The 26,125-nt window shown below is 43.6% G+C and overlaps 2 protein-coding genes across 6 annotated transcripts in view; both read right to left on the bottom strand.

The window, feature by feature from the left end:
• PDLIM2 (PDZ and LIM domain 2) overlaps nucleotides 1-8,808 on the bottom strand; it is a 46,363-nt gene extending 37,555 nt beyond the window's left edge. The window contains exon 1 of the mRNA XM_039354285.1: nucleotides 8,612-8,808. The gene's annotated coding sequence lies outside the window, so the exon portion shown is untranslated. The remainder of the gene's footprint in view (nucleotides 1-8,611) is intronic.
• A 5,864-nt stretch (nucleotides 8,809-14,672) lies between these two features.
• Nucleotides 14,673-26,125, bottom strand: part of SORBS3 (sorbin and SH3 domain containing 3) — a 48,646-nt gene continuing 37,193 nt past the window's right edge. For all 5 annotated transcript variants that reach the window (XM_039354281.1, XM_039354279.1, XM_039354284.1 and 2 more), the window contains 7 exons: nucleotides 24,828-24,874; nucleotides 23,662-23,776; nucleotides 22,390-22,515; nucleotides 20,607-21,134; nucleotides 19,712-19,806; nucleotides 18,427-18,533; nucleotides 14,673-17,276 (listed from right to left, as the gene is read on the bottom strand). In XM_039354281.1, the coding sequence (XP_039210215.1) occupies nucleotides 17,215-17,276; nucleotides 18,427-18,533; nucleotides 19,712-19,806; nucleotides 20,607-21,134; nucleotides 22,390-22,515; nucleotides 23,662-23,776; nucleotides 24,828-24,874 (1,080 nt within the window). In that variant the 3' untranslated portion in view covers nucleotides 14,673-17,214. The remainder of the gene's footprint in view (nucleotides 17,277-18,426; nucleotides 18,534-19,711; nucleotides 19,807-20,606; nucleotides 21,135-22,389; nucleotides 22,516-23,661; nucleotides 23,777-24,827; nucleotides 24,875-26,125) is intronic.

The raw sequence follows: 26,125 nt of genomic DNA, 5'->3' as shown, positions 1-26,125 counted from the left end.
TCAGAGATAGCATATCATGTAGCCACAACCACTGAATTCACCCACTGGGCTAAGCCAGTTTGATTTGACCATGATCTCAACAAACCACAGAGGTCTGGTTCATATATAATGTTTGACTATTACCCTGATTTACAAAGCCACAGAGATTGGGTTCACACCGCATGGTATATACCGAAGCTTTAAAAAAAATACTTAGTGTGATATGTGAGCACTGTCAACATTTCAGCCCAAAAAGCTTTGTAGGGCAGCATCAAATATAACTGCAATACACATTGCAGCCTTACATTGAATTTTGCTTTGAGCAATGTTTCTCAAATTTGGCAATCTTAAGATGCATGGACTTCAATTCCCAAAATTCCTCAACCAGCCACACCATCATGCACACTGGAGCATCCTGGATATTGAAGTCCGTGCATCTTAAAACATGCTAAGGTTGAGAAACGCTGGCTTAGAGGCCCAGAAAAGTTCTCTAAACAATGACCGACAAAATCTTAGCCAAAATCTTCAACATACCATAAGAAGGTTTTCATTGACTACAGAAATAAGCAGCAGCATTCTGTGATATTTCACCATGGAATTACATTTTTGGATGGATTAAGGAATGCCTACCACTCAGTGAACAAGTCTTCTGAAATATAACAGTGTTTAGCCAATGTGGTAGGTAGGTGGTTCCGGTCTGCCTTTTTCTCTACATAATATTTAGCTATACACACATACGATACTTCGTTATTTCACAGGAAGCCTAAAGCAAAAAGCAGCAACCATGATGCCACTATGCCTTGGAGCAGGGGTCTTCAAACTTGGCCCTTTTATGACTTGTGGACTTCAACTCCCAGAATTCCTCAGGCAGGCAGGCATGCCTGGTTGAGGAATTCTGGGAGTTGAAGTCCACAAGTTATAAAAGGACCAAGTTTGAAGACCCCTGCCTTGGAGCAACTGTCTGCAGAAGAGGAAGGGGAGATAAGGGCCAAATTTGAAGACCCTTGCCTTGAAGGAACTGTCTTCAGAAGAGGAAGGGGAGATAAGATACTCTCCCATTGTCTGAATGAGGGTAATTTATTATCTAAGCTCTGCCTTGGGCAGGATCATCTCCTTGATTCTGAGCTACCAGGAGGTGGAGAACAACAGGGCCCTGAGATTTTTAGGAAGATGCATGAGATAGGAAAGCAGAGAAAGGAAAACTGCGAGCCTCCCCCCTTTCGTTCCAATAATGGCAATCCTAATTGCTCAACTGCAATAAATAGCTTTCCAATCAGAAGCACCATGGCTGCATAAACAGACACGCCCCTGCCCACCTCACCAAGCAAACGCCATTGCTACATCATCCTGGCTTGGTTAAAAGCCTTGGGCAATGCAAGACATGCCCTTTTCGGAGGTTCATCATTTGATTTTTCTACAGAACCTTCAGCAACTAGACGTGAACTCACCTCTCCAAGATACTTTGCACCTGAAGTCATAGCACCGGTTCCTCCAATGGTATAATACAAAGGGTTTTGTTTCTGTTTTCCAAATTTGCAATTGAAGTTCACACATACCACTCAATGGAGCAAATCAAGCAACAAGCATGTAAACCATTCACAAGGCAGCCAAAGCAGTCATACAGTCTGCTTAATCAAAAGCAAGGTACTTTTAATTTGGTCTCTAAGCTTTCCTGATCGTACAGTAAGGGCACCCTGGAGAAGATAGACTCTTAAGATTATAAAACCTGGTTTTTAAAGTTTGTGCCAGGAGGGAATGTCTTCATGAACTGATCAATACATGTGCAGTACTAAGCCTACCAAATAATGCAACTGTTAAAACAAAATTGAAGACTATCTGTAAGCTTCATATCCAAAGCAGAACATCCAGATTCAGTTCATACTGTTCCATGCAGCAGAGGTCCCCAACCCCTAGTCCATGGAGCGGCCAGAAACCGGTCCGTGCAAACAAGCGAAGCCCCATCCATGGGATGCAGGCAGTACATGAAACCTTTTTCCATGGAACCGGTCCCTGATGCCCATAAGGTTGGGGACCTTTTCCATACAGTATTAACTGTGTGAGGTCTAAAGCTTCCTCCTTCCGTTATGTATTCAAGAGGGACAGTGATTAATCTTTATATGTTACTTATATGTAAGGGTGTAGGTCTATACATATGTTGTATACAGTATGTTTAAATGTGTGCTATGTATGTGTACACGTTGAGAGCAAGCAACTAAATTTCATTTTCAATGTGTGCCATCCTGCCCACAGTACAAAATGACAATAAAGGTGATCTATCTATCTATATTTGTGAAAAACAAAGAAGCCCTCACCAACACCCCTCCTTCCATTATGCACCTTAGGAACATTCACTGCGATTCCCAATATCCCAACAGCCAGGTAGGGAGAAACCCCCCTCTCAAATAGACTGAAGTGTGGGGACGGAAAATCACGCCTAAGGATACCCTCTGCCAAATTTCAATTTCAAGCTTGAATCAAGGAGTTGTCTACTCCTGAAGAAAAAGATGCAGCAGGAATTGTCTGGCCAAAAAATAAAAAATGCGTCTAAGAAGATCCAACATTTCCAAGAACCTGGAATATCAGCAAAGAGCAAGAATGGTTAAAAAGAAAACCAAGGGTTTTTTTTTTTAATTAGAAGAGCAAAGAGGGGACTCATTGAAAGACACAGTGGTTACTGATTCAGGGAGGGAAAGCGAGAGACATGTCAGCACCAGACATTTGGTGCCCTAGGCCATCTCGTACGATTTCCCGCTCATCAGGAAGATATTTGTGTGTGGGGGAGAAGGGTTAGAAAAGATAGACAAAGGCTCAAAACTAGTGCAGGAAGTCCACAGCTACCCACTTGATTTCTACATTCGTTTTGCAACTCAGGGTGTAAGATTGGCTGAGCTACTCCATTCTCCCAGGAGAATAGGCAGGGCTGGCACCTTGCAGATCAAGCTACCCACCTATCCCATTTCATGAAAACAAGGTAAAATCTTAAAGCCAGACTTTTAAATCAACCATCAACAGAGCCTCTCCACACAGGGGTGTCCAACCATGGCAACTGTAAGACTTGTGAGCTTCAATTCCCAGAATTCCCCAGAATTCTAGGAGATGGAAGTCCACAAGCCTAACCGTGCCCAAGATTGGATACCCCTGCTCTACACCCTGGAGTTGAATCTTAGCGTCATGAAAGCGAAGCGGAGATTAGCCGTTTCACTTTTATTTCTGCATTTATCCTCCAGTGAGTTGTAATGTTTTGACACTAGGAACCACCTGCAGGAACTCCCTCTTACTTATAGGTAAGTGGATTAGATGGAAATTAAGGACACCAACAGGTAGCTTTAAACCAGTGGTTCTCAACCTGTGGGTCGGGACCCCATTTGGGGTCGAACGACCATTTCATGGGGGTCGCCAAACAACACAGTCCGCAATTTTTTCCCCCTTTTCCTTAGCTGTGCTACTCCCTTTTATTCTATTGGCTTTTGAAAGCCAATAGAATAGACTCTCTTGAATAGAGTCTAATTCTATTGGCTTTCAAAAGCCAATAGGAATTGTCCAGGCTGTCTCTGCCCTGCTGAGCCCGCCAAAAGTCCCATTCTGCAAACGGTGCTGCACCAGTTGAGTAGTCCTCGACTTACGACCGGTTAAGTAGTCCTCGACTTACGACCGGTTGGGGGTCGCGGCATTAAAAAGGTTGAGAACCACTGCTTTAAACAGAGGAAGCCAGATAAGAAAATGCCCAGCGTCCTTTAGATATGTGGGGGTTCCTGAATCTGATGAAGTGGAGGTCACATTTTCTAAGAAGGGGTCGGTCTTCAAGGCACTGCAAATTGCTTGGTTGTTATTTGTGTTTTGGTTTGGCTTTTTGTTTGTTTGAGAAAAGAGCAACAGAGCAACTTCCCCAAAAATGTTTCCAGCTGCAGGATCTCTCCCGTAACAGCCAACCAGAAATTAACTTAACACAAAGACAGCCTTCAATGGAGAATTTCCTGAAGTTACATGTTTTCTGCCAGCAGGAAACTATCCCCCAGTCCAGCCAAGAATACAAATAACCTCTGTTTCTAATAGGGGGGGGAGAGGAATATCTACCCCCACAAAACCTGATGGGACTGGGGGGGGTGAAAAAATAGGAGAGCAAATGATGGACAAAGTACATTTGTGTTCCAGTCTCTGTGGTCATAAACAGCTCCTCCTCCAGTTGAAGACCTCACACTCAAGAGATACACTTACTCATTTAGAAGTATCCAGCCGTTGTTATTAAGCAGATTTATGAATAGCACTAAAATCAAGTAGATGCCTCAGAAAAACCCTGGTAAGGACACCAAGAACTGGTTGCTCACATTTGTCACCGTTGCAGTGTCACTTTTTGGGAGCTTCTGACAAGCAAAGTCAACGAGGACACCACTTAACAACCATGTTACTCATTTAACAACGGCAGTGATTCACTTAACCAATGGGGCAAGAGCCGTCATAAAAATGGGGCAAAACTCACCGAGCAAATTTCTCACTTAACAACGAAACATAAAATTTGGGCTCAACTGTGGTTGCGCTGTAGCACGTGTGTGACTGCAACTAATGCTTGAAAGGAAAATGTGTGCCTGCGATGATTTGAAGTGACACAGAAAATGGCAGCTCTAGAAATACTTCCCAATTATGTGCTGCATTCTCATTACCTCAACCAGGAAGGCTAAGAATGGCCATTAAAAAGTTTCCAGCTAGAGGTGTATATTCTATTTAAATTTGCTTGGCCTTTTTTACTCACTAGAATAATCAAAGGTGAACTTATGGTGGGGAGAAGGCTGTCTTTGAGTCAGTCTCTGCTCCATTTGCTCCTGCAATTTTCTTGGCCAGATTTTGGAAGTGATTTGCCATTGCTTTCCTCCCAGGGTTGAAAGTGGGTGACTGGCTCTAGGTCACCCAGATGGCTTCATGCCAAAGACAGGACTAGAACTCGGCCTCCAATTTCTAGCCTGATGCTTTAACCACACCATCAAACTGGCAGGTGAACTGAATTATACTATAGCTGAAAGATGTACCTTGATGCACACCACACATGAACTTGCTTTAACCATGGTTATTGAACAAGCCACCATAAGTTAAATTCACACACTGCAAGTCAAACCATGGGGATTAAGCAGAGGTGAGACGAAAGATAAGAACTGGTGAACAAAACGGTGGCAGAGTTGGTTTTCTTCCACCTACTTCCTCTTTACAAAACTAAATGTTAGATGTGTTAGGCTTTATCCGTACAGCATCCTCCAGTTGAATCAAGTCCTGGAAACGGCCCCTCTTTGCTTCATAAAATCCTTTCCTGGCAGAATGAGCACAGACTCCCACCTCACTGACAAAGGTTACCTGAAGCTAGTTCCAACCACGTCTCAAATAGGAAGTTTCCCATTTTTTGAAGACTCTCAGTGTTGCCTAATTAACCTCATCTGGAAGGAAGTAGTTACTTTGGTCAGTGATGTCACCAATGAAAAACTTGCAATGGATGTTGCAAGAAATTTACTCCCTGTTTGGTAGGGTGGGAAGACGCCCCAAAGTCTTAGTTTTATGCTAACAGAAGCAATAATTAGACTTTGCACTTCCCCTGCTACTTTGGGTCAAAAATGTTGCCTCTGCATTGCTCGTGACAGCCAGTCCAGAGTTAAATTTCTCCCTATTCTGGGGAGTGGTTTTTTTTCCCCCCAAAGCACAGATAAGGACAGATTGAACAGACAAAAGAGGACGGTGCATGAAGAGGCATTGGATAGACTCCGAATTGCATAATCATTCAGAGAGAGAAAGGAATTCTGAAACTGAAAGTCACGAGAATTTAGGATACTTAGGATATCTTTCACTCATTTGCTTATTCTGCATAATTCAGACTGCTTTAACAGCATTGGAGGGGAGCAAAGAATTTTGCAAAGCCTTGAGCACTGGTCCACAAGTCATAAAAGAGCCAAGTTTGAAGATCCCCTGGATTAAAGCAACATTTGGGCAACAGGCAACATTTTGGTGGTTAAGGACAGCCTTAATGATTTTAGATAGTTCTTTGTATCCCTTGGTTCTTCTAAAAAACTCAGCCTACAAAGTTCAATTTGCACTTCAGGAGGCATGCAAGGCCTGGAAGGTATGGTCAAAAAAAGTCCAAATGGCAGCTACAAAGTCTTTGGAACTCTGCCACCATCTTGATCTTTTCAACTGTACCCTGTGGATACTTTCAGTCAGAAGCACAAAACTTTCAGCTCAACTGCCCCACAACTGATGCAAGAGCAGAACTGTCAAAATATAGGATCCCTAAGAAAGAAGGGTGGAATTAAATATGGCCTTTAGAGAATAATCATTTAACTATTTAACTTTAATGAGATGCAAAGGAAGTCAAATCAAAACTTGCTTTGGCCTTGGCGCATTCCATTACTTTCACTTTACTGGTTTTAACCCAGTTCTCATTTAGCAATGCAATTTTTCAGTTTTAAAGCCAGGCACGTGCAGCTAAGTAAAACTGCAGCTTCTGCTTATCAGCTTATTTCTACTTTCTTTTGCTTTGCAGACTTGCAAAGGCCGCAAAGGCAAGGATTGATTGTAAAATTATATTTTTCAACACCATCGTAACAAATGATTGTTAAATAAGGACTACTTGTAGTCCTCAATTGCTCCCAAGGCTACACAATCCCACTTTGATAACTGACCTTCACTACTTTGATAACTGACCTTCACTAGTGCACCTGGATGAGAGAGAGAGAGAGAGAGAGAGAGAGAGAGAGAGAGAGAGAGAGAGAGAGAGAGAGACCAGGATCACAAAGGTCTACGTTGGGGCTGAAGGACGACTATCCGAATAAGATGAAGGCACTACAAGCCAATCTTTGCAACAGGAAAAGCTTAACATTTTTCAAAGCAAGGTCCCTTTCTTGTTAAGTGCAACCTCGGACCACTAATTGAGGACAAACCAAACAAGGAAAAAGGAACCAGTGTCCACAAATGGGAGCTTCTTGGAGGCATCAGCCTGGCTGAAGTTTTTACTGAATTGGCAAGAAAAGTTTACACCCTTATCTTTAACCAGCCCTGAACTCCGAAGCACGCAAGTAAACCTGCCGCATACTCTTCTGACTGGAAAAAGCTGGCAGGTTCCCAGGGCTGCCAAAAAACACTCCCTGGGTGTGTGTGAACCGAGGCACGTGCAGCAGAATCACAACCTCCCCACCTTCAAAGGCAGCTGGCAGCACCCCAAATGCCATCTCTCCCGACCGCACCATGGCTCTAGAGCCCTTATTCTCCCTTGCCACGATGCCCATCCTGTCAAGCTCCAGACTCCTGTCATTACCCCACAGCCTAAAGATCAGTGTGTGATGGTCAAGCGTGGGGGCCAGTCTCCAAATGAAAGGTAACCGGATTTGGGAACCTTCCTTAATAGCCTGTTGTCTTTCACAAGAACCTGTACTTATTTCCAAAGTCAGTTTTTTTTGTTTGGTGCCGCAGGCTCCTGTTACATATCATTAGGCAGGAGGAGTGTGAGTGTGGGTGCCCTCTGCCTATACTCCAAAGTAGACCTAGACACAATGAAAACTCCCAAACAAGAGAAACCCTGACTTCCCTAGATTTCTGGAGTCAGCTTTTGCCTAAAATGGCCACTTCTTATGGTCTAGCCCCTTGCTGAAGAAACACAGGGAGTCTTGCAAGACAACGCATGGCATAACCTCACAGGGTTGTTGTTGGGGAATTGGAGGAGGAAGGAGTTTTATGTATGTGCGTTCACTGCCTTACTTATCAAGTAACAAAGGTGAGATAAGTGATTAAATTTAATAAATCAAATACATTAAAATAAAGGGCCTTACAAAAATCACAAGGGATGTTCCTTACCCGGAACCAGCGAGTAAATCAGAAAGGTGCAGAAAATGGTAAAACAAGTATCACTGGAACCTAGGCAAACTTCCTCTTTTTTTTCTCTAAATCGGTATCAATTGGCATTGGTTTTCAATTCCAAGCAAACTGTCTAGTCTTTTAAAGATAATTTGCAGCCGCAGCTCCCTAAAAGATCGACAGCAAGCACGCTCTTTTAGAAGAAAAACTCCCGAGTAAAACACGAGTCTAACTATAAGCCTAGAAGCGGTCGGGGGAAAAAGGCAGATTGACGAGCAACCGAGAAAAAAAACCCAGGCAATCAAAACCAGAGCATCAGAAGCAGACCAGGTGTTTAAAAAACCCAGCTGGCTTCAGCCAAAGGGCTGCTGAAAGCAAGAGGGAGGGAACAGCTACCTTTTCTCCTAAGTTTAAAAAGTGTGTTCCTATCCCCGAGAGATGCTCCGTGTTCCGACGACCAAGAGTTACTCTCAGGCGAGAACGCAGAGCCTGCATTTCGTGCCTTGGGAAAGGCAGAGGAAAGGAACCGACCCCGTTACTCTTTCCTATCGAATGCCACAAACGGGCTGAAAAACGCAGGGAGCAGGGGTGGGGAGAAGAGATGGGAAAGGTTCCCTCTCTTCCAAACGTGGAAACGCAACCTAAAGTGGTCCGGCCGGAGTCAGCACCTTACTCAGGGCAAGTCCCGAAAGAGTAAGAGACGCCCCGGACGCCGAGCCCAGACCCAGAGGGGTAGATAGCCCTCCCCGTCGTTTCCTTCCACTCCTCCCGCAAAGACGGCGAGAGAGAGAAAGAGAGAGACACTTACTCCGCCGAAATCCCGAGGCTGCCTCTGGGCTACTCCGAAGTTACTCTGGAGAGGCGGGAGGGGGGCTCGCAGAGGCGCTCGGAGGTTCCGCCGTCAACGCGGAGGACGGAGCTTCTCCGCTGCTTCTCACCCAGCGCAGCGTTAGTCCTACACTTAGTCTTAACTACTCTCACCCTCCTCCTCCTCCTCCTCCTAAGGGGCCGGCGATTCCCTCGTAGGGTTCTTATAGGCTCAGCCTGGGACAGCCGAGCGGCGCCCGAGCGCCCCCTGCAGGCTCAACGGCGCCCCTCCGCAGTCAGGGATTCACCGTCGCCGAGGTGGGAGGGGGGGGAGCGTCCGGAGGGGAGTTCTGCTCGGCCCCTCCCCGCACCTGCGGGGCTTTTCGCTGCTGCTGGGGTGGTAAAACAGGGGGGAGGGGGCGCCTCGCTCGACCCAGCGAGCCTGGAGAGTTGGGGGTGCTTTCGGCGTGTTAGGCGCGCCCGGAGAATCGGTCCAGTTAACTAACTGGCTCGCCAGTGGTTCTCAACGACATTAAGAAGTGTGAACTTCAACTCAGACTAGGACTTGAATTCAGCACCCCTTCCAGTTGCAAGACACTGCTGGAAGGAACCAATGGAACAACCTGCCTCCAGAAGCAGTGAATGCTCCAACACTGGAAGTTTTTAAGAAGAGACTGGACAGCCCTTTGTCCGAAATGGTGTAGGGTTTCCTGTCTGAGCAGGGGGTTGGACTTGATGACCTCCAAGGTCCCTTCTTCTTCTTCTTCTTCTTCTTCTTCTTCTTCTTCTTCTTCTTCTTCTTCTTCTTCTTCTTATTATTATTATTATTATTATTATTATTATTATTATTATTATTATTATTATGGATGCCAGCTGATTGCAATGTAAGCCCTCCAAGAGTTTAACAAGGTTGCTTACTTATCCCGACCCAGCTCAGTCCTCGATCTACGTCCACAACTGAGCCCAACATTTCCATGGTTCGGTGAGACATTTGTTCAGTGAGTTTTGCCCCCGTTTAACAACTTTAATTTGCCGCAGTTGTTAAACGAATTGCTGCAGTCGTTAAATTAGGAACACGGGTGTTAAGCAAATCTGGCTTCCCCCGTTGACTTGGCGAAGTACTGTATAACTTCCGGTAGGTGTCTGTAAATCCAACAGAATACCCACTCAGTCTTCATGTAACTGAATAAGTGCAAGACTTTAGCTGTGTTGATATATCACGACTAACCCATTCTCAAGTAAAACAACATTGTCTGACCTCGGTGATTTATTGAACTAAAGGTTTACAATAGGCACCACCATAAACTAACCATACGGCACCACAAAGTAGCTGACCACACTTTAGCATGTGGTACGCAACTAATTTTTGTTTAAAGTACGGCTACGCAACCTTTTTAGGCTGTGACCACAATGGTCTTTTCTGCCAGCTTGATGAGTAAAGTTGGGGAAATCTTTTAACCAACTCTCTGGAGTTAGGATGCTCTAAGAGTGGGAGCACTTGTCTGATGGAGCCTTGTACTTAAATTATTACCTTAAATCAGTGATTCTCAACCTTTCTAATGCCGTGACCCCATAATACAGTTCCCCATGTTGTAGTGACCCCCAAGTGGGTGTGGCCACCAATAAGAGGGAGTAGTCCAGCTAGGGAAAAGGGAAAAAATGGCGGACAGCATGGTTTGGTGATTCCCGTGAAATGGTCATTCGACCCCAAATGGGGTCCCGACCCACAGGTTGAGAACCACTGCCTTAAATGTTATACTTTTTGACAAGTAAAACCTACAAACTGCGCACCTTCCAGATGTATTAAACTCAGTCTTGGCAACTTTTTAAGACTTGTGGACTTCAACTGCTGGTTGCTTGACCTGAAGCATCTTCCAAAAAGACATGTCTTTTGTGAGCCAGTAGGTAGCGCTAACCTCAGAGGATCTTACGGCACCTTAAAGACTAATACATTGGTGCGGGTTATTAATGGTGCTTTGCTTCCTTGTAAGTTTTCAGCCATGCAGTTTTAGAAATTACATGAAAAGTTGAAGCAGAGAGAATAGAGAACGTATTTTGCCTTCTGCTAAATTTAATCACTTACTGCACTGCTAAAATGCTTGCCTGTTACAAATTACGGTGTAAATCCTATTATATGTGTTTGATCCCCCCACTTAGAAATCCATTAAGCCTAAGAAATAGGGTTGTCAAGTTTCAGAGGGTAAAAGGATTTTTAAAAAAAAAAATCTTTAAAAAGAGTGTGGGTGTTCACTATTAAGAACCACAAGATTTTTAGCACCGGCTGACGTCTCATATTTTCCTTTTGCAAATGCGCTGCTTGAAGTGACATTCATGGTGTCCTTTGCAAAGCTGATTTTTATCTACTAAAGGAATATCATTGCAGCATTTTAAGGGTAGGAAAGCAAATGTGTATGGACTTTAACATTTACATGGTTTTGTTTATATACGTTTGGAAATTAACCTGGAATGTACCTCCAGCCAAGACAGGCCAGAACTGATGACGGTGAAAGAGCTAAGTTAAAAATTCAATGGATTAAATGGACTTGAAATGTTCAAATGGAAAATGAATCAAGGCGATGCTGATCATATTAACGTTTAGAGAAAATGGGATTTTCTTACATGGAAGAATTCTTAAAGTTGCAGCTTTAAAAGAAGCAAGGATACAGGATCTGATTCAAAAGGTTGAAGAATGATATAATTTCATCCATTGGGTATATGTTAACGCAATTGCAGTACGAATATGGGGTTTCTACACATCAAAGCACAGATGTCTTCATTTAAAGATAGCAAGAGAACACACCGGCTTTCATTTTTACAGTCATCTAGAATCAAGTCTGGTTCAAGTTTGGTCTAGTGCAGGGGTCTTCAAACTTGGCCCTTTTATGACTTGTGGACTTCAACTCCCAGAATTCCTCAGCCAGGCACAAAGGAGGAAGGTGTGATGGATATGATTGCCACCTTGAGTTATTTGTAAACAGGTTGTTTAAATAAGCTTTTCTTGAGTTTTGCTTTTCAATAAAAAAAATACAGTAGAGGAAAAAAAACATATTTACACAATAACAAAACAAAAAGCTCAACTTTAAAACATCAGATCCCAATGCAAGAAAAATTCTAGTGAGACTGTCCCAGGTTGGAGAATAAGCTGTCAAAACAACAGAGGGGAAAAAAACCCACATCTACACAATAACCAAAAAAAGCCCAACTCTTAAAACATTCGATCCGAATACAAAAAAATAAAATAAAATAAAATCTAATACAACTCAGGTGGGGAGAAGCAACTGTCAATAAGATGCCAAAATAACATCATGTACAAGAGGCACATTGTTTATTTATTAAATTGCCAGCATCTCATTATCCAAAGCAGCTCTGGGCAAAATTTCCCATTGAGATACCCTGCTGTCAATCACATAGTTTTTCCTTCTTAGGCAGTAAGACAAAGATGGAGAGACCTCTTCCTGGTTTTTACTGGTCAACAGTGAAGGGGTTGGGTTCAAAATGATTTGCCTTGTCTTTTTTTTTTTTCCATTAGCCATTTTGGCTAGCAGGGTCTTTCCGCTATCATAGTGTTTTCTTGAAAAATTTCCCAAATGACGCTCTAAGCTGCATTCGTAAGGAACACACGGAGATGATGTTGACTACGGAAAGGATGAAAGCCAAATAAAGCCAGGATGAGTGCTATGGGATTCGGTGATAATTTGTAACTTGTCGCACTCAAACCAAAGAGCCTTTCTCTTCCCTCTCTCTCCTTAGGGATCTTCTTTCCAATTAAAGAAAAATCACTTGCTTTATCCTTTGCAAAATGAACATACAAGGGCATAAATGGCAAAAGTCAAGTTGAGAGGTATATGGAAAGGTGTGCGTATAGTCCAGGCCATGGTTTTCCCAGTTGCAATGTATGGCTGTGAAAGTTGGACCATAAGAAAGGCTGAGTGCCAAAGAATGGAGGCCTTTGAACTATGGTGCTGGAGAAGACTCCTGCGAGTCCCCTGAACTGCAAGGCGTTCAAACCGATCAGTCCTAGAGGAGATCAACCCCAACTGCTCTTTAGAAGGCCAGATCCTGAAGTTGAAACTCAAATACTTTGGCCACCTAATGAGAAGGGCCTAATGCTGGGAAAGATGGAGGGCAAGAGAAGGGGACGACAGAGAATGAGATGGCAGTAGGTGTGAACTTAAATGGACTCCAGAAGATGGTAGAGGACAGGAAGACCTGGAGGAACATTGTCCATGGGGTTGCAATGGGTCAGACACGACTTCACAACAACAACAACAAAGCGGTTAATTGAACTTTATAGCTTAGCATGTCTTGGGTGCAAAATCCACGAACAAGCCCAACCGTAAGGACATTTCTGACAAAGAAATGGGCCCCTTTCTTTATGTGGGGTAGTACTCTCAGAAATAGAGCAGACCACCTCTCTGAATAAGGATTTGAGTGATGGGGATGGGGGGAAAGGACATGTATACAGCTGAAGGCAAATTGTTTGTGCAGGGCTAAAGTCAAACTCCATCTGGGTCTTAGAGTTGGCCAATAAAGGTCTGTAGAACTCTGCAGTGACAGGAGCTCAGGCACATCAGCTGAAAGAAAGGCAGCCAAGCCCAGGTGTGTTGTTCTGCCTCTTTGTGTGCTAAGCTCTGTGTACATTCTGCAGCTGAAAAACAAGCCTCTGGTTTTGTTTGGGATCAGGGAGGACATCAGACTGATGAAACCTGCAGAGGAGTGTTTTGCTTTGATTCTGGAAAACCGCCGAGGAAAAAGAAAACACACAAAACTGAAAAAGGAAGGCAGCATTTGAGAAAGTCAACTCAGTTTGCAGCGTATTTGCAGTCCTAATTGCAATTTAGTAAGAAACTGGGAAGCTTTTCCCATTCCTTCCAATCAGCCTGTCTAAAGGGGCAGAAAAAGAATCAGATGTCAATTATGCCATAACATCAATATAAATACTGATTTTTTCCCCCTTTCCTGATCAGACTTTGCTCTTTTCACTATGTTTACCTTTCCTTATTTATTTATTTTCACAGCACAATTTATTTTTCCCATTTTTTTCCCCTCTGCGGTACTGTACACTTGAAACAGGAGACAAATGGTGAAAAGTCCAAATAAATTGCAGCGATCTTTATAGGCTCCCATTTTTAACTGCCATATTCTTGTACCTTGTGGCAGACTTTCTGCTTCCCTGGTAGATTGTGCAAAAGAGATGTTTGGTCATCCTTGAGAGATAATGTGGCAGTTTGATCTTAAAGCTGCAGACAATGTTCAAGGCTCGATAGAGCCTTCCTTGAATGACTTCCAAAGATCCAAGGGCAGACATTTAGTTTTGTCCCTGTTGATAAGGATATTTCAGCTCTCCTGTCCTGTTTCAAACCCTAGTGAGAGGTGAAGAGAGATTTCACACTGGCACCTGACACAGGGAATCCAGATTATAGGTAGGTTTGCAACTTACAGCCAGTCATTTAGCAACCATTTGACATTACAACAGCACAGAAAAAAATGAACGGTCCTTGCATTTAAGGACTGTCATGGCATTCCCAGAGCCACATGGTCAAAATTTGGGCTCTTGGCAACTGGCGAGTATTTAACGATGGTTGCAATGTTCTGGGGTCATGTGATCACCACTGGCAACTTTCTCAGATGGCTTCCAACAAGCGAAGTCAATGGGGGAAGCCGGATTTGCTTAATGACTGCCTGATTTGCTTAACGACTGCAGCCAAAAAAGTCATAAAATCTGGCGTGACTCAATTTACAATCTTGCTTATCAATGGAAATTCTGGTCTGAGTTATAATGGTATAAGTTGAGCACTGCCTATACGGTGCTCCAAAAATTAGCACATGCACACCCAATCCCGCAGAAGATTTTTAGTGTGCCACTGCAATAAACAGGAGAGGCGTTGTTGTGTAAGAGAATTCCCTGTGGCTTTGTACATCAGAGGTCTGCCTACCTCCCACCTTAGCACAGCCACAATAGGCAACCATTTCTTCAGGATTTGTGGCACAATCATTCATGTCTTTGTGGGCTCTTGAAACTGTGCATGTTCAAGGGCAAGAAAAGTAAATGCCACACCGGATGGCAGCTTTAGCTCGTGAGAATTTTATTGGCAGGACAAATCATACGGACAATTGTATATATTTATGAACCTCTTTTTCCAGAGTTAACAACTAAACACCCTTTCGAACAAGTCTAGTGAAGCTAGACAGTTTCAGAATAAAACATCCTGCAAAATATGTCAAGCTAGGGACTCCCAGTTTTTATGGAATAGGCTTAATCAGTAGCTTTCAAACCAGGAAAAACCAATGGCTACTTACAAATAGGTTAGTGAACGTGGGCAAGATAAATCTTCCCATAACAAAGCTTGCTTGCCCCTTTAATTTCTCCCTCACAAATGAGCAGTCCTCATAGGAATGACAGACCCACTCAGGTTTTCCTCCACTCAATCTCATGGACTCTGACATGGACTCTGGGTGACTGATGCAGCTGAGAAAACACACACAGCATCATTCAGACCGAGTCCAAAGCAAACTTACCTTACCTTTTTATTACTCAGCGTAAGCGGAGTATTGCCAAGCATAAACATGTGGTGAAAAGCAACAGGACCTCGAAGGAAAGCGGTCTACTGAGGTAGGATGCTGAGCCTGAAACGGCAAGATACTCCTAAGCTGTTACCAACAAAGGACAATTTCAACTGTTTACATTAGGAAGAGAAACTGGCTTATATGGGACTGGTTCCAATGTTCACGGTTTGACTCCAGGACATGAGATTGGGTCCATCCACACAACAGCACTGCTATAGGGCACTGAGGTTGGAGGAGGCATAAATGCCTCAGTGTCCTGACACAATCCTCCACCCCTTCCTTTTTACCACAACTTTGCATCCATCTGTAATGGATGTCATCAGTAATTGGAGCAGAGGGGCTTGGAGAAATATCATCTCTAGATGTTTCTTGGATCTTGGCTGCTGTCTCTGGAGATGAAAGAATGCTGGATTTGGAAGAGTTGGGAGTTGAAGACTGAAAATGAGAAATATCTTTAGGGAGACCACAATTATCTATGACAGGAGATGCCGCCAACACTGTTTTGGTCCCTCATTTCTGGTTCTAGACATAGGAACAAGATTTTGGAGAAGACATTTGTGGTCAACATGGACCTTAATGCAAAAGGAGAACAAGGAATTTCTGGTACTCTTTTTGATACGAGGTATGATCAGGAACAATATTTTAAACCTATCTAGTGAGTACAGGTAGTCCTCGACTTACAACAGTTTGTTTAGTGACTGTTTGAAGTTACAATGGCACTGAAAAAAGTGACCTATGACTGTTTTTACAGTTGTGACCATTGCAACATCCTCATGATCCCATGATCAAAATTCAGATACTTTGTAACTGATTCCTATATATGACTGTTGCGGTGTGCTGATGTCATGTGATCCCTTTTTGTGACCTACTGACAAGCAATGTCAGTGGGAAAGCCAGTGAGTTTTGTCCCATAAAATGGGACAAAACTCACTTAACAACTTTTTCTCTTAGCAACAGAAATTTTGGGCTCGTAATGTTGCGGTCATAAATCAAGGACTGCCTTTACTTGAATTTTGATTGAGCCTTTCATGCAGGAAGAGCCCTATCCCACTCTCTTCACTCTTCAACCGATTGCCCTTGGCTGGCGTCACCCAAAACCCACAGAAAGTGCATCTACCTGCAGGGCTGAGCATGAAAGAGGACGGTGGTTAAGTCATTTAGATCAAAGTTCTACATGAGTCTTTGGGTGGAAGAGTTATTTAGATCAAAGTTCGTCAACAAAGCTTTTGAGAGAGGTTATGCAAGACACAAAAATGTTAATTCTGGTAACCCTCCGGCTTATCTGCCTGAATTAAGTAAATTCAGCCAGAACCGAAGAAGCTTCTTGCATGAGAAGTGAAATGTCTTCAAGGCAAAAAAAGGGGAAAAAAAAAGAAAGTCCAGTTGCCATTTGAAAAAGCACTTCCTGGATGACCGCGACGTTAAGTAAAGGGCACAATCTCCTGGTGGAAAGGCCCAGGTTCCTATGGGGCACACACTGAGGTTGTGTACTTAGGTAACCCAGTCAGCTCGTCTGTTGTGTGGGATTTTGGGTTGATAGGCCAAGTCTTCAAACAATAGTCCTTTCAAGAAAAAAAAAAAATGGATTTTTCTGGAGGGAAGAATTAGGACAGGCTCAGCTGTACAGACTGGTCATCTCTACCTTCAAATTGCTCTTATAAGAACCGTCAAAAATAAGGAATCCCGGGTTAAGAGAAAACTTAGCGGAAGCACGGCCAAGAGGCCAGCACGCTCTGTTCAACCAAACCCACATCTGTCATAGGAATGCTGGAATTAGTGATGCTTCCTTAAATACTGGAAAAAGAAAACTAGATTGTAGTCATCCTCTCCAAGGAAGCCAAGGTGCAGAAGTAAAAGATAACAGTCAAGGAATACAGACTCCAGCTGGCAATATTGGGGGCCAATATTAGTTTTCACATCGTGTCTTTTACTCTTTTACTTTGTGTCCGTGGATTGTGGGCACTCCTCCAAAGAGGCAAGATCCTAAGAGCAGATTATGCTGATTCAGTTGCCACATCACACGGAAGAGACGGCTGGTCACACAGGGACAACGTAATTCCCAGGGAAAGTGCCAAATTTCTGCGTCCTTCTAGAGACCCCTAGTGCAAAAATAAAAAACACAGGAGAGACCCATGAAGAAACAAGAGGTATGAGGCTCCAAGATTATTTTTTTTTCCCCCTGGAAGATTCTGGACAAGCCTCTTGAAATAAATAATGGATCTGTAAAAAACACAATATCTTACTCTGCTACTTCTGATGCCCCCGGCTTCAAATATTTGGACAATATTCCTCTCTCATCTTCAAATATTTTGGACAATATTCCTCTCTCATCTGTATTGTCCAAGTCCTTGATATGTACATTTGCTTTGCTGGTCTGTGACCGTAATAAAGATTGATTGATTTGCTGACCTTTTATTTAAATTTATATTTGGGGGTTTTGTTTTATGTGTAATGAGTTTTATTAGGGTTGTATGTCAGTTATTGCACGACCTCTGTAGATGAGATATGCTAAATAAATAATAAAATCTATCTGAGTGGTTTTTCGTGTGGTAAAATTGCTACTCAGGGCACAATCCAGATGACGGGAGATCCTCCGCTCATTCAGATCCTGGATCAGGGATAGGCAGCCTAATAACAAGGGGCACCAATTAGTTTACAACTATCCCTTTTGGAGACTGCCACAAAATATTACTGACCACACCTACCTTTTAATACTATTCTTAAGATGCCTTCAATTAAAACTAAGTGCAAAGTTGGCCAGTGGCCAGCCTTCAAAAGTCTACCCTAGAACTTCTCCACCAACACTGGAGGTTTTTAAGAAGAGATTGGACAACCCCTTGTGTGAAATGGTATAGGGTCTCCTGCTTGAGCAGGGAGTTGGACTAGAAGACCTCCAAGGTCCCTTCCAACTCTATTATTCTGTTAAATAAGGCAGAGGTGCCTCACCTGAAGCTGCAGGATATGTGTAGACCTCAAAAGCCTTGGATACAGCCCTAGAAACCCTCAGATGTTACTAAAGGCTTACTGTGAAGAAAACACACCACTGGGGAAAACCATATGCATTATGTCTAATTATAGTCAAACTGGAACGAAAATCAAATGTAGATTTTATGCCAGTCCTGCCCACTGCTTTTGGGAGTGCAGCTTCTGTCTCCAAAGGCAACTCAAGGTGTGGAAAAAAAATTGCAAGCTACTAAAATCTGCCACCGCCCTGCTTTGAAGTGTCCGTCACCACAAATCTAGACATACCCACAAACCAGCCATCATCACACTGTTGCATCACATCCACCCGGTCACCTTCCTGAAGTTCCAATTCATCTTCATTCTGAGGTCTGTAATGGTAGAGAGCCTGGTACCTGGAACACGCAAACTACAGATGAGGACGTCTCCTTCTCATTTATTTAACAACCTACAAGGAGTCCTTAACTTACTACGGGTTGCTTAGGGACCATTAGAACCTCCCAAAAAGTACAGCGGTACACCTTGGTACTCAGGTGCTTCGAAACTCATCCAATTTGGTACTCAACGCATTTTGATGCAAAGATTTTTGTCCCCGTACTCAACACACAACTAGTTTGGTACCCAATGCATAACTAGCACCTGTCGGTGTCAGCTGCCTTGCAACTCACTACATTATTCTTTATGGGAAAAATTTGTTTGGTGCTCTTCAGTTTTGGTACTCATCGTGCTTCCCAGAACCAATTAACAACGGGTACCAAAGTAGCACCATACTGTATTTACAACCCAGTTCTGGCACTCATCGTGCTTCCCAGAACCAATTAACAATGAGTACCAAAGTAGCACCATATTTACAACCTAGTTCTGATGGCCATCATCCCCCCCCCCTACAGTCACGTGACTGCATTTTGGTGATTAACAACGGCAGTGTTCACTTAACGATCACAAAAAAAAGATCATAAAATGGGGTCAGTCAGGGGATGACCCGCTTTACAACCATCACGACTTAACGATATTATGGTCAGAAATCGAGGATTCCTTGTACACACATACTAGTTTTTCCCTATACCTGAATTAAAACAGATTTTTTTTTTTCTTAAGGGAAATAAACTTGAAATCCTTCTGCAGGCAAGACAGATGAGAGGCACTGCACTGTGTTTCATGCATGGAAAAGAAATGTGCAAAGGTGAGCAACCTGCCTGCCCTCCTCCCCAAATATTCAGGGTGGGAGAAAGAGGTGGACACACACACACAAACACACACACACACACACCCTGCAGCTTGGAAACCTTGATCTTCTCTCAGCCTTTCGAGCAGGCATTTGCAATACTTGGCACGGGTAAAGCAGCCCGCGGCTTCTGTTCCCCTAGGTGCTGAGCAAGCCCCACTGAAAAAGGGCCCTTGTTTTGAACAATCCAGACACTGTCCAAGGCTGGCACTCCAGGGGGTTGTCTACAGCCAGCCCCCCTCCTTCCTCCCCTCCCTATGGGTCACTTCACAGGGACGGTGGGGCTGGCCAGCTGCCAGCAGGAGCCCGGCTTTTCCCTTCCCACCCCTGCGAATCTGCTCGACTTACGGAGTCCACTGGATGCTGGAGGGGGACTCTCTGGCAGCATGTCGGGGGCTCTGTGGCTTTGCAGTTGGGGAAAATACTGTCTCGAGGGCTGAATTCTGCAGTCACCAGAAAGCAAGAAAAAGGAATGAGAAACGTGGCACACCAGAAAGTAATAATCAGAGATGGGAGGAAAGGAAGATTGATCTAAACCTTAACAATGGTGCCAAGGAAAGCTGCAAAATGAGGCAAAACTTACTTAACCATTGTCTCACTTAGCAACTTAAATTTTGCGCTCAATTTTGGTCATAGGGTGAGGATTACCTGTAGGGATACTAAGCGTGATTATCCTTCTAGTTTCCATTAGACATTTCAAGACAGAACCGGAATCTTTTTAGGATTAGCTAGGCTTTCCTAAGGCAGAGGCTCACACCCACATCCGCCGAAAGGAATGCAAACTTTATCCCCTGCTAAGGGTTGTTGTTGTTGCTGGTTTTTTTAAATTTGTTTTGTCCACTTTTCTCATTGCTTTGGGGCTGCTGCCAAGCCCTACAACAGGAAATCGTTGGAATTTCCCACATGGTCTAAAGTGATGCTGTACCCAGGATATTTCTACCATTGTAATGAATGAAGCCTGTGGCAGTGGGATCCACCGAGTAGGGAGAAAAGAGAAGCAGAGGGACGCCAGCAGTGGCACCGTGCCAGCTCCTTCTCTTTCTATGTGCATTGTTCTTTTGCATGCACGCCCCCATTATGAAAGCGGCAACTCTGCTTTTGTAATTCCAGAAGAGAATGCCAAATGAAAGGAGGGACACACGCCAGCAAGTAGCCCCTTATTATCGTGAAGCCTTGGGGTAACAAATTATGCTTGGTCTCTACTTACACCGTACAGGAGAAATGGGGGGAAACGGCGTCTCACCTGCGGCGGGATGGAAGTCTGTGCTTGGGAAGTCAACACAGGTGGAACAGGTCGTGGTGGGTCCTTCATCTGGAAAGATCTGAGAGGCCGGGGGCTGCCACTGGACATTTTTCCCGGGCTTTGACTCTGGGGACTGAAAGAGCCATCTTTGGGTGCATCCCGGATTCTGTGAGTTGTGGTCTCGGGGTTTTCAAATTTTGGAGACACGGGAAATGTACATCCAGAGAGGGCGGAGGAGAAGGAGGAGGAGGAGGAGGAGAGCAGGTCTGGAGCCAGAGCGTTTGGCAGGCTTGAAGGGGAAGCCTCAGACTGCCCCCTACTGCCCAGACTGGGTGCATGTGCCTGGGGAGATGAGCTGGCAAGGGCTGGGAGGCCAGGGGAGGAAGGATAGTCCTCCGAATTCTTCACCCTTGGCTCTTTCACCACCTGGACATAGTTGGCTGGGAAAATACCCTGGCGGCTTGTGCCAGGGACGCGACCTTCATACCAGTTCTCGTCTACTCTGCGGACAAGGCAGATGCGTTCACCCTGGCAACAGAGGGAAGAAAAATTAGCGTGCCGTGGGAGTATGTAAGAGAAGCCCGAGGCTGAAGTGCACACCCAAAAAAGAATTGTCTGTCCTTCTCAGCAACTGCTTTGAAGCTAAAGGCCACCCAGCTTGTTCCAGGCACAATAGGTCCATATTAATATTTACTTATGTGTGTGTGTGTGAGTGTCTCTGTGTGTGTGCATTTACAGGGCCTCCCATATCAGCAGTGGGATATAGGATGTGTAAGATGGGAACAGCATCTTATAGCAGTAACTCTGGGTGGTGTACAATATTAAAGCAACAACTCCATAATTCAAACCACAACATCCTGACTCTGTCTGAAAGATCTTTGGCCACCTGTTATCCTACCTTACCTGTTCTTATGGTTGAGTAACAGCAGCCAGTTTGTTTATTTACTTTTTTGCATTGTCTTTTCTCCAAAAGGTCAACAATTGCCCAGATCCCCAGGGGAAGAGAATGCCTCCCTGAAATATTACTGCTATAATGTCCCTCAGGTTTATAAAAAAATTATAAGTTTTGTGGAGTGGAATATTGGTTCAACAACCAAACCACCAACTTGACTTTATAAATACATGTCTTCTTCTTGTCTTTCTCCAGAAGCTACTATTTGCTATGTCTCTCTCTCTCTTTATAAATGAAAGATGAACTCAGAACAAAGTGTTTAAATTGAGCAAGTGCAATGCCCAATTGAGCTCAAACAAAGCAACAAAAATGAAATTGTAGTCTTCAGAGGAGTGGAGCTGCCTTGTCTATTATCCCTGTCCACCAAACAGATGGATTAATGCATAGGAGAGCTGAACAGTAATCCAAAACATCTGCAAGGCCCATCTTTCTCTCTTTAGCAAAATAAATATTTCTGGTGCCGAGTTTTCCAAGAGCGATAAGATGGTACAGGATGATCAACTCAGCAAAACTGGTTCTGCTATTGGCCCAGCACAACCCCTCCTCTTTCAGGTGGCAGTGTTCAGCACTGCTGTTCAAAAGTGGAATCACATTATTTTCATCACCACAGGAGGTGCCCTTTGCATTTTTCCTAGAGGGACTAAAATATTATTGGCTGCCTCAGAGCTTCATTTATGAGAAGCAGAGTGCCAATCAAGCCAACATCTGTTGGAGAGGAATGAACTGGCCTGGAGCCCAATCAGGCCACAGAAGGAGGCTCTGAAGCCTTTGTGTTGCTGGTTCCACTCTGGACTAGAATATATGTTTCTGCTAATAAGTGGACTTTGATACCTTTCGAAAAGACAGCTCCACTGCCAAGTCTCCCTTGAAGTTGTACTGGGCCACCGCTTCCCCATACTCCAAGACTTGGATGGAGGGTATTTTGATGGGCTTGGGAATTTCGGTTGGAGACAGGACCTGTATTGGAAAGGAAACAGCAGGATAACAGGGTTATGGCTTTAACCTGGGATACGGATTCCTAGAGTTCACCTGAGCACCAAGCATCTTTACTGGAACACATCCTTGGCAGTGAGGGCATGAAGGAGAGAAATGCTTGGGAACGTCACACTCTTGTCCTCTGCTCCTGAATGTCGGAACAATGCCCCTTTTCTTTGCTAGCCAATACTAACCACGACCTTTAAAGATGCCAGAACACTAGATGCCACACATTATCTGGGCCCTACAAGTAGTCCTTGACTTATGACTGCAATTGAGCCCGGAATTACGTGATCACGCCCCTTTTTATAACCATTTTGTGGCAGTCATGAAACAAACACAGTGGCTGAAAAGTGAATGCTGTGATTGTTAAGCAAATGCTACAATCCATTTTCTGCAATGGATGGGTTTTTGTTTTGTTTTTTTTTGCCAGAAATCAGAAGTAAATGTCTCTTTCCTGCAAAAAGCATTGTAAATTGCAGTCACATAACCCCAAGATGCTACAAACAGCATAAATGTTAAGGACCCAAAATGTGATCATGTCATCAGAGGATGGGGGCACCCATTAGAACTTCAAATCGATTGTAAGTAGTCTTGCGGAGGTCCATTGTAACTTCAAACGGTCACTAAGTGAGAAAATGATTTTCAAAACGTGGGCTAATCCAAACAATTATTTCATGCCATTAACTAATTTTATCATGTCTACATTAAATCACACTTATCATTTGTCCTGGCCCAGCTGATTCAGAGACTAACCGTGGCCCTTGGCTCTACAATCCATGACACAACACTGCAACTCATTATGAGACCACAACAATGCAAATGAACAGCTCCAGAGTTGATAACAACCTTTCAATTCCAAAATAACTGCAATATTCACAATGCCTTAAAAGATCTAGAAAAACAAAAGAACTGAAGCATCAAAATATATCTGTCAACATCCAGCATGGCACAATGAAACAAATTTACTACTAATTTTGCCCTTTAGCAAATGGGGATCCTGAAGTCTTAAAAGTTACCCCCTGCCTCAATTGCTGCTATTTCCTCTCTCTTCAGTATAGGTATACAAAATCTGTTCAATTTTTCTTAGGCAACAAAAAAAAAGTCCCAATGGCACCAGAAGCTTACCTCCACATAATTAGCAGGGAAAATGCCCACCCTGCCGTGGTGTTCTCCTTCAAGCCAGTTTTTGTCTACTTCTTTGTGGATGTAAACAATGTCACCTTTCTGCAAAGTCAGTTCTCTGAAAAAAGAAACAGGTAACATAAGGACCACTGTTAAAATATTCTCTTAAGGGTCTCTTCAAGTCACTCACTGGGTTTGTACAAGCTACCGCCTGTTCAGGTTAATGGCTTAATGCCACGAGGGAGGCAAATGGAGCCCTTTGCGTTGATACTTTCGTTGGGTCCAAAGAATGTCGTTGTGGTTTTCAAGCTATGTTGCTGCAGGAAATATCCTGCGGGGGAGAGCGGGTGTGCCCTAGGATACATTCTCCACTCCAGCAGCAAAACTGTGAGACGTGGAGGACCTGGGCAAAGCTTCACACAAGCAGATCATGTGTCCTAGAGTGGGGTGAGGCATCTTGTGGCATTTGGAAAGCAGATTGGCTTTTTCCGTTTGGTTTACTCAGTTTCCATCCTGCCTTTCTATTCTGAGTAGCCAATGCCATTTTAAAAAACTAAACTTTTAAATATTGCTTTTGTTTTTCAAATCGTGTTATCTGCTTTCAGTACTCACAGAAAGGCAGGATTCACATTCAAGTCGAACTAAATTCTTCTCACAATTAAGAGCCTGTCCAAAATACTGGAAAAATGAAAACTTACCAACTGAAGAGGTTTTAAGTAAGAAAATCTTAGAATGTGCAGAAATGGATAGATTGACTTTAGAGATTAAAGAGAAAGAAGATTCAGTTTACTTTAGAACATGGGATAATTTTTATCGATGGTTAGGAAAACAAACTAGTGAGAAATGAATGTGATATGTTATTTTGAATATATATTAGTAAGAAGGATGATATGCATTGACCAACTGATACTGTTTATGATTATCGTTTACCATATTTCCAAGCCCGCAGTTTCATCAAAATGGCCGACTAAGGAATTCTGGGAGTTAAAATCCGCAAGTCATAAAAGGGCCAAGTTGGAAGACCCCTGCCATAGGCTTACAAGAGCTCAAGGCAACCTTGGGCCTCAATTCTGCGCTACAATAATCACAACTCATCAGCGTGGCGGCAACAGCGCCAAGACACCAAAGTATTGTATGACTGCTCAAGGCTGCCAAATATTGCTACTTACTTTGGCGATTCCGCTTGGACATCAAATTTGAGGCGAGCAGCTTTCATCTGACAGGAGGGAGAAAAACAAGTTAAAAGTTAAAAAAAAAAGTTAAAAACAAAACCCAATGAAAGAGCACTCCGTTATAAAGAGAAAATGGGGTCTTCGCCGGTATAGTAAAACATAAAAAAGAAAACAGCAACAAAACAAAGAATACAACTACAGGTAGCCCTTGACTTATAACCGCCACGGAGCCCAACCTTTTTGGTTGCTAAGTGAAAGAGTTGGCTCCATTTTACGACCTTTCTTGCCACAGTAGTTAAGGGAATCACTGCAGTTGCTCAGCTAGTAACACAAAGGTGTTAAGTGAATCTGGCCTCCTTAATGACTTTGCTGGTAAAAAGGTCGCAAAAGGGGATCCCAGGACACTGCAACCGTCATAAATACGAGTCAGTTGCCAAGCATCCCCATTTTGATCATGTGACTATGGGGATGCTGCTAGGGTCATAAGAGTGAACAACAGTCATAAGTTACTTTTTTTCAGTGCTGTAACTTCTAACAGTCACTAAATGAACTGTTGTAAGGCTAAAACATATGAGGAACGGTTGCTGGAATTGGGTATGTCTAGTTTAATGAAAAGGACGAGGGGGGACATGATAGCAGCATTCCAATATCTCAGGGGCTGCCCCAAAGAAGAGGGAGTCAAGCTATTCTCCAAAGCGCCTGAAGGCAGGACAAGAAGCAACGGGTGGAAACTAATCAAGGAGAGAAGCAACCTAGAACTAAGGAGAAATTTCCTGACATTTAGAACAATTAACCAGTGGAACCACCTGCCTCCAGAAGCGGTGAATGCTCCAAAACTGGAAGTTTTTAAGAAGAGACCGGACAGCCATTTATCCGAAATGGTGTAGAGTTTCCTCCCTGAGCAAGGGGTTGGACTCGATGACCTCCAAGGTCCCTTCCAACATCATCATCATCATCATCATCGTCATCATTATTATGTCAAGGACTATCTGTACTAAGCATGTTGGTATGGCCTATACTAGAATACCGGAAGTGGAATAGATACCTTAAGCAATAGAAATTCCAATCTAAGCTCTTTTCTAATGTTTAATTCACGCCCTAACCTCGCCTATTCTTGATATGCTGACAAACACTCAATGATGCAAGAGAGGTTTTGTGTTTGCCAAATTCCTGTAGAAAGTTTTATAATTCCTCTCCAAGACATAAAGTTATCCTTTCAATCAGGGAGAGAGAAACACTTACATTTTGATAAACTGGCAACACACGGAAAGGAAAAAAAAAAAAAAAAACCAGGA

The sequence above is a fragment of the Crotalus tigris genome, unplaced genomic scaffold, assembly GCF_016545835.1.
Source record: "Crotalus tigris isolate CLP2741 ecotype Arizona unplaced genomic scaffold, ASM1654583v1 scf7180000018549.3470463, whole genome shotgun sequence".
NCBI classification, from domain to species: Eukaryota; Metazoa; Chordata; class Lepidosauria; order Squamata; family Viperidae; genus Crotalus; species Crotalus tigris.
This window is presented reverse-complemented; position numbering and strand designations above follow the sequence as displayed.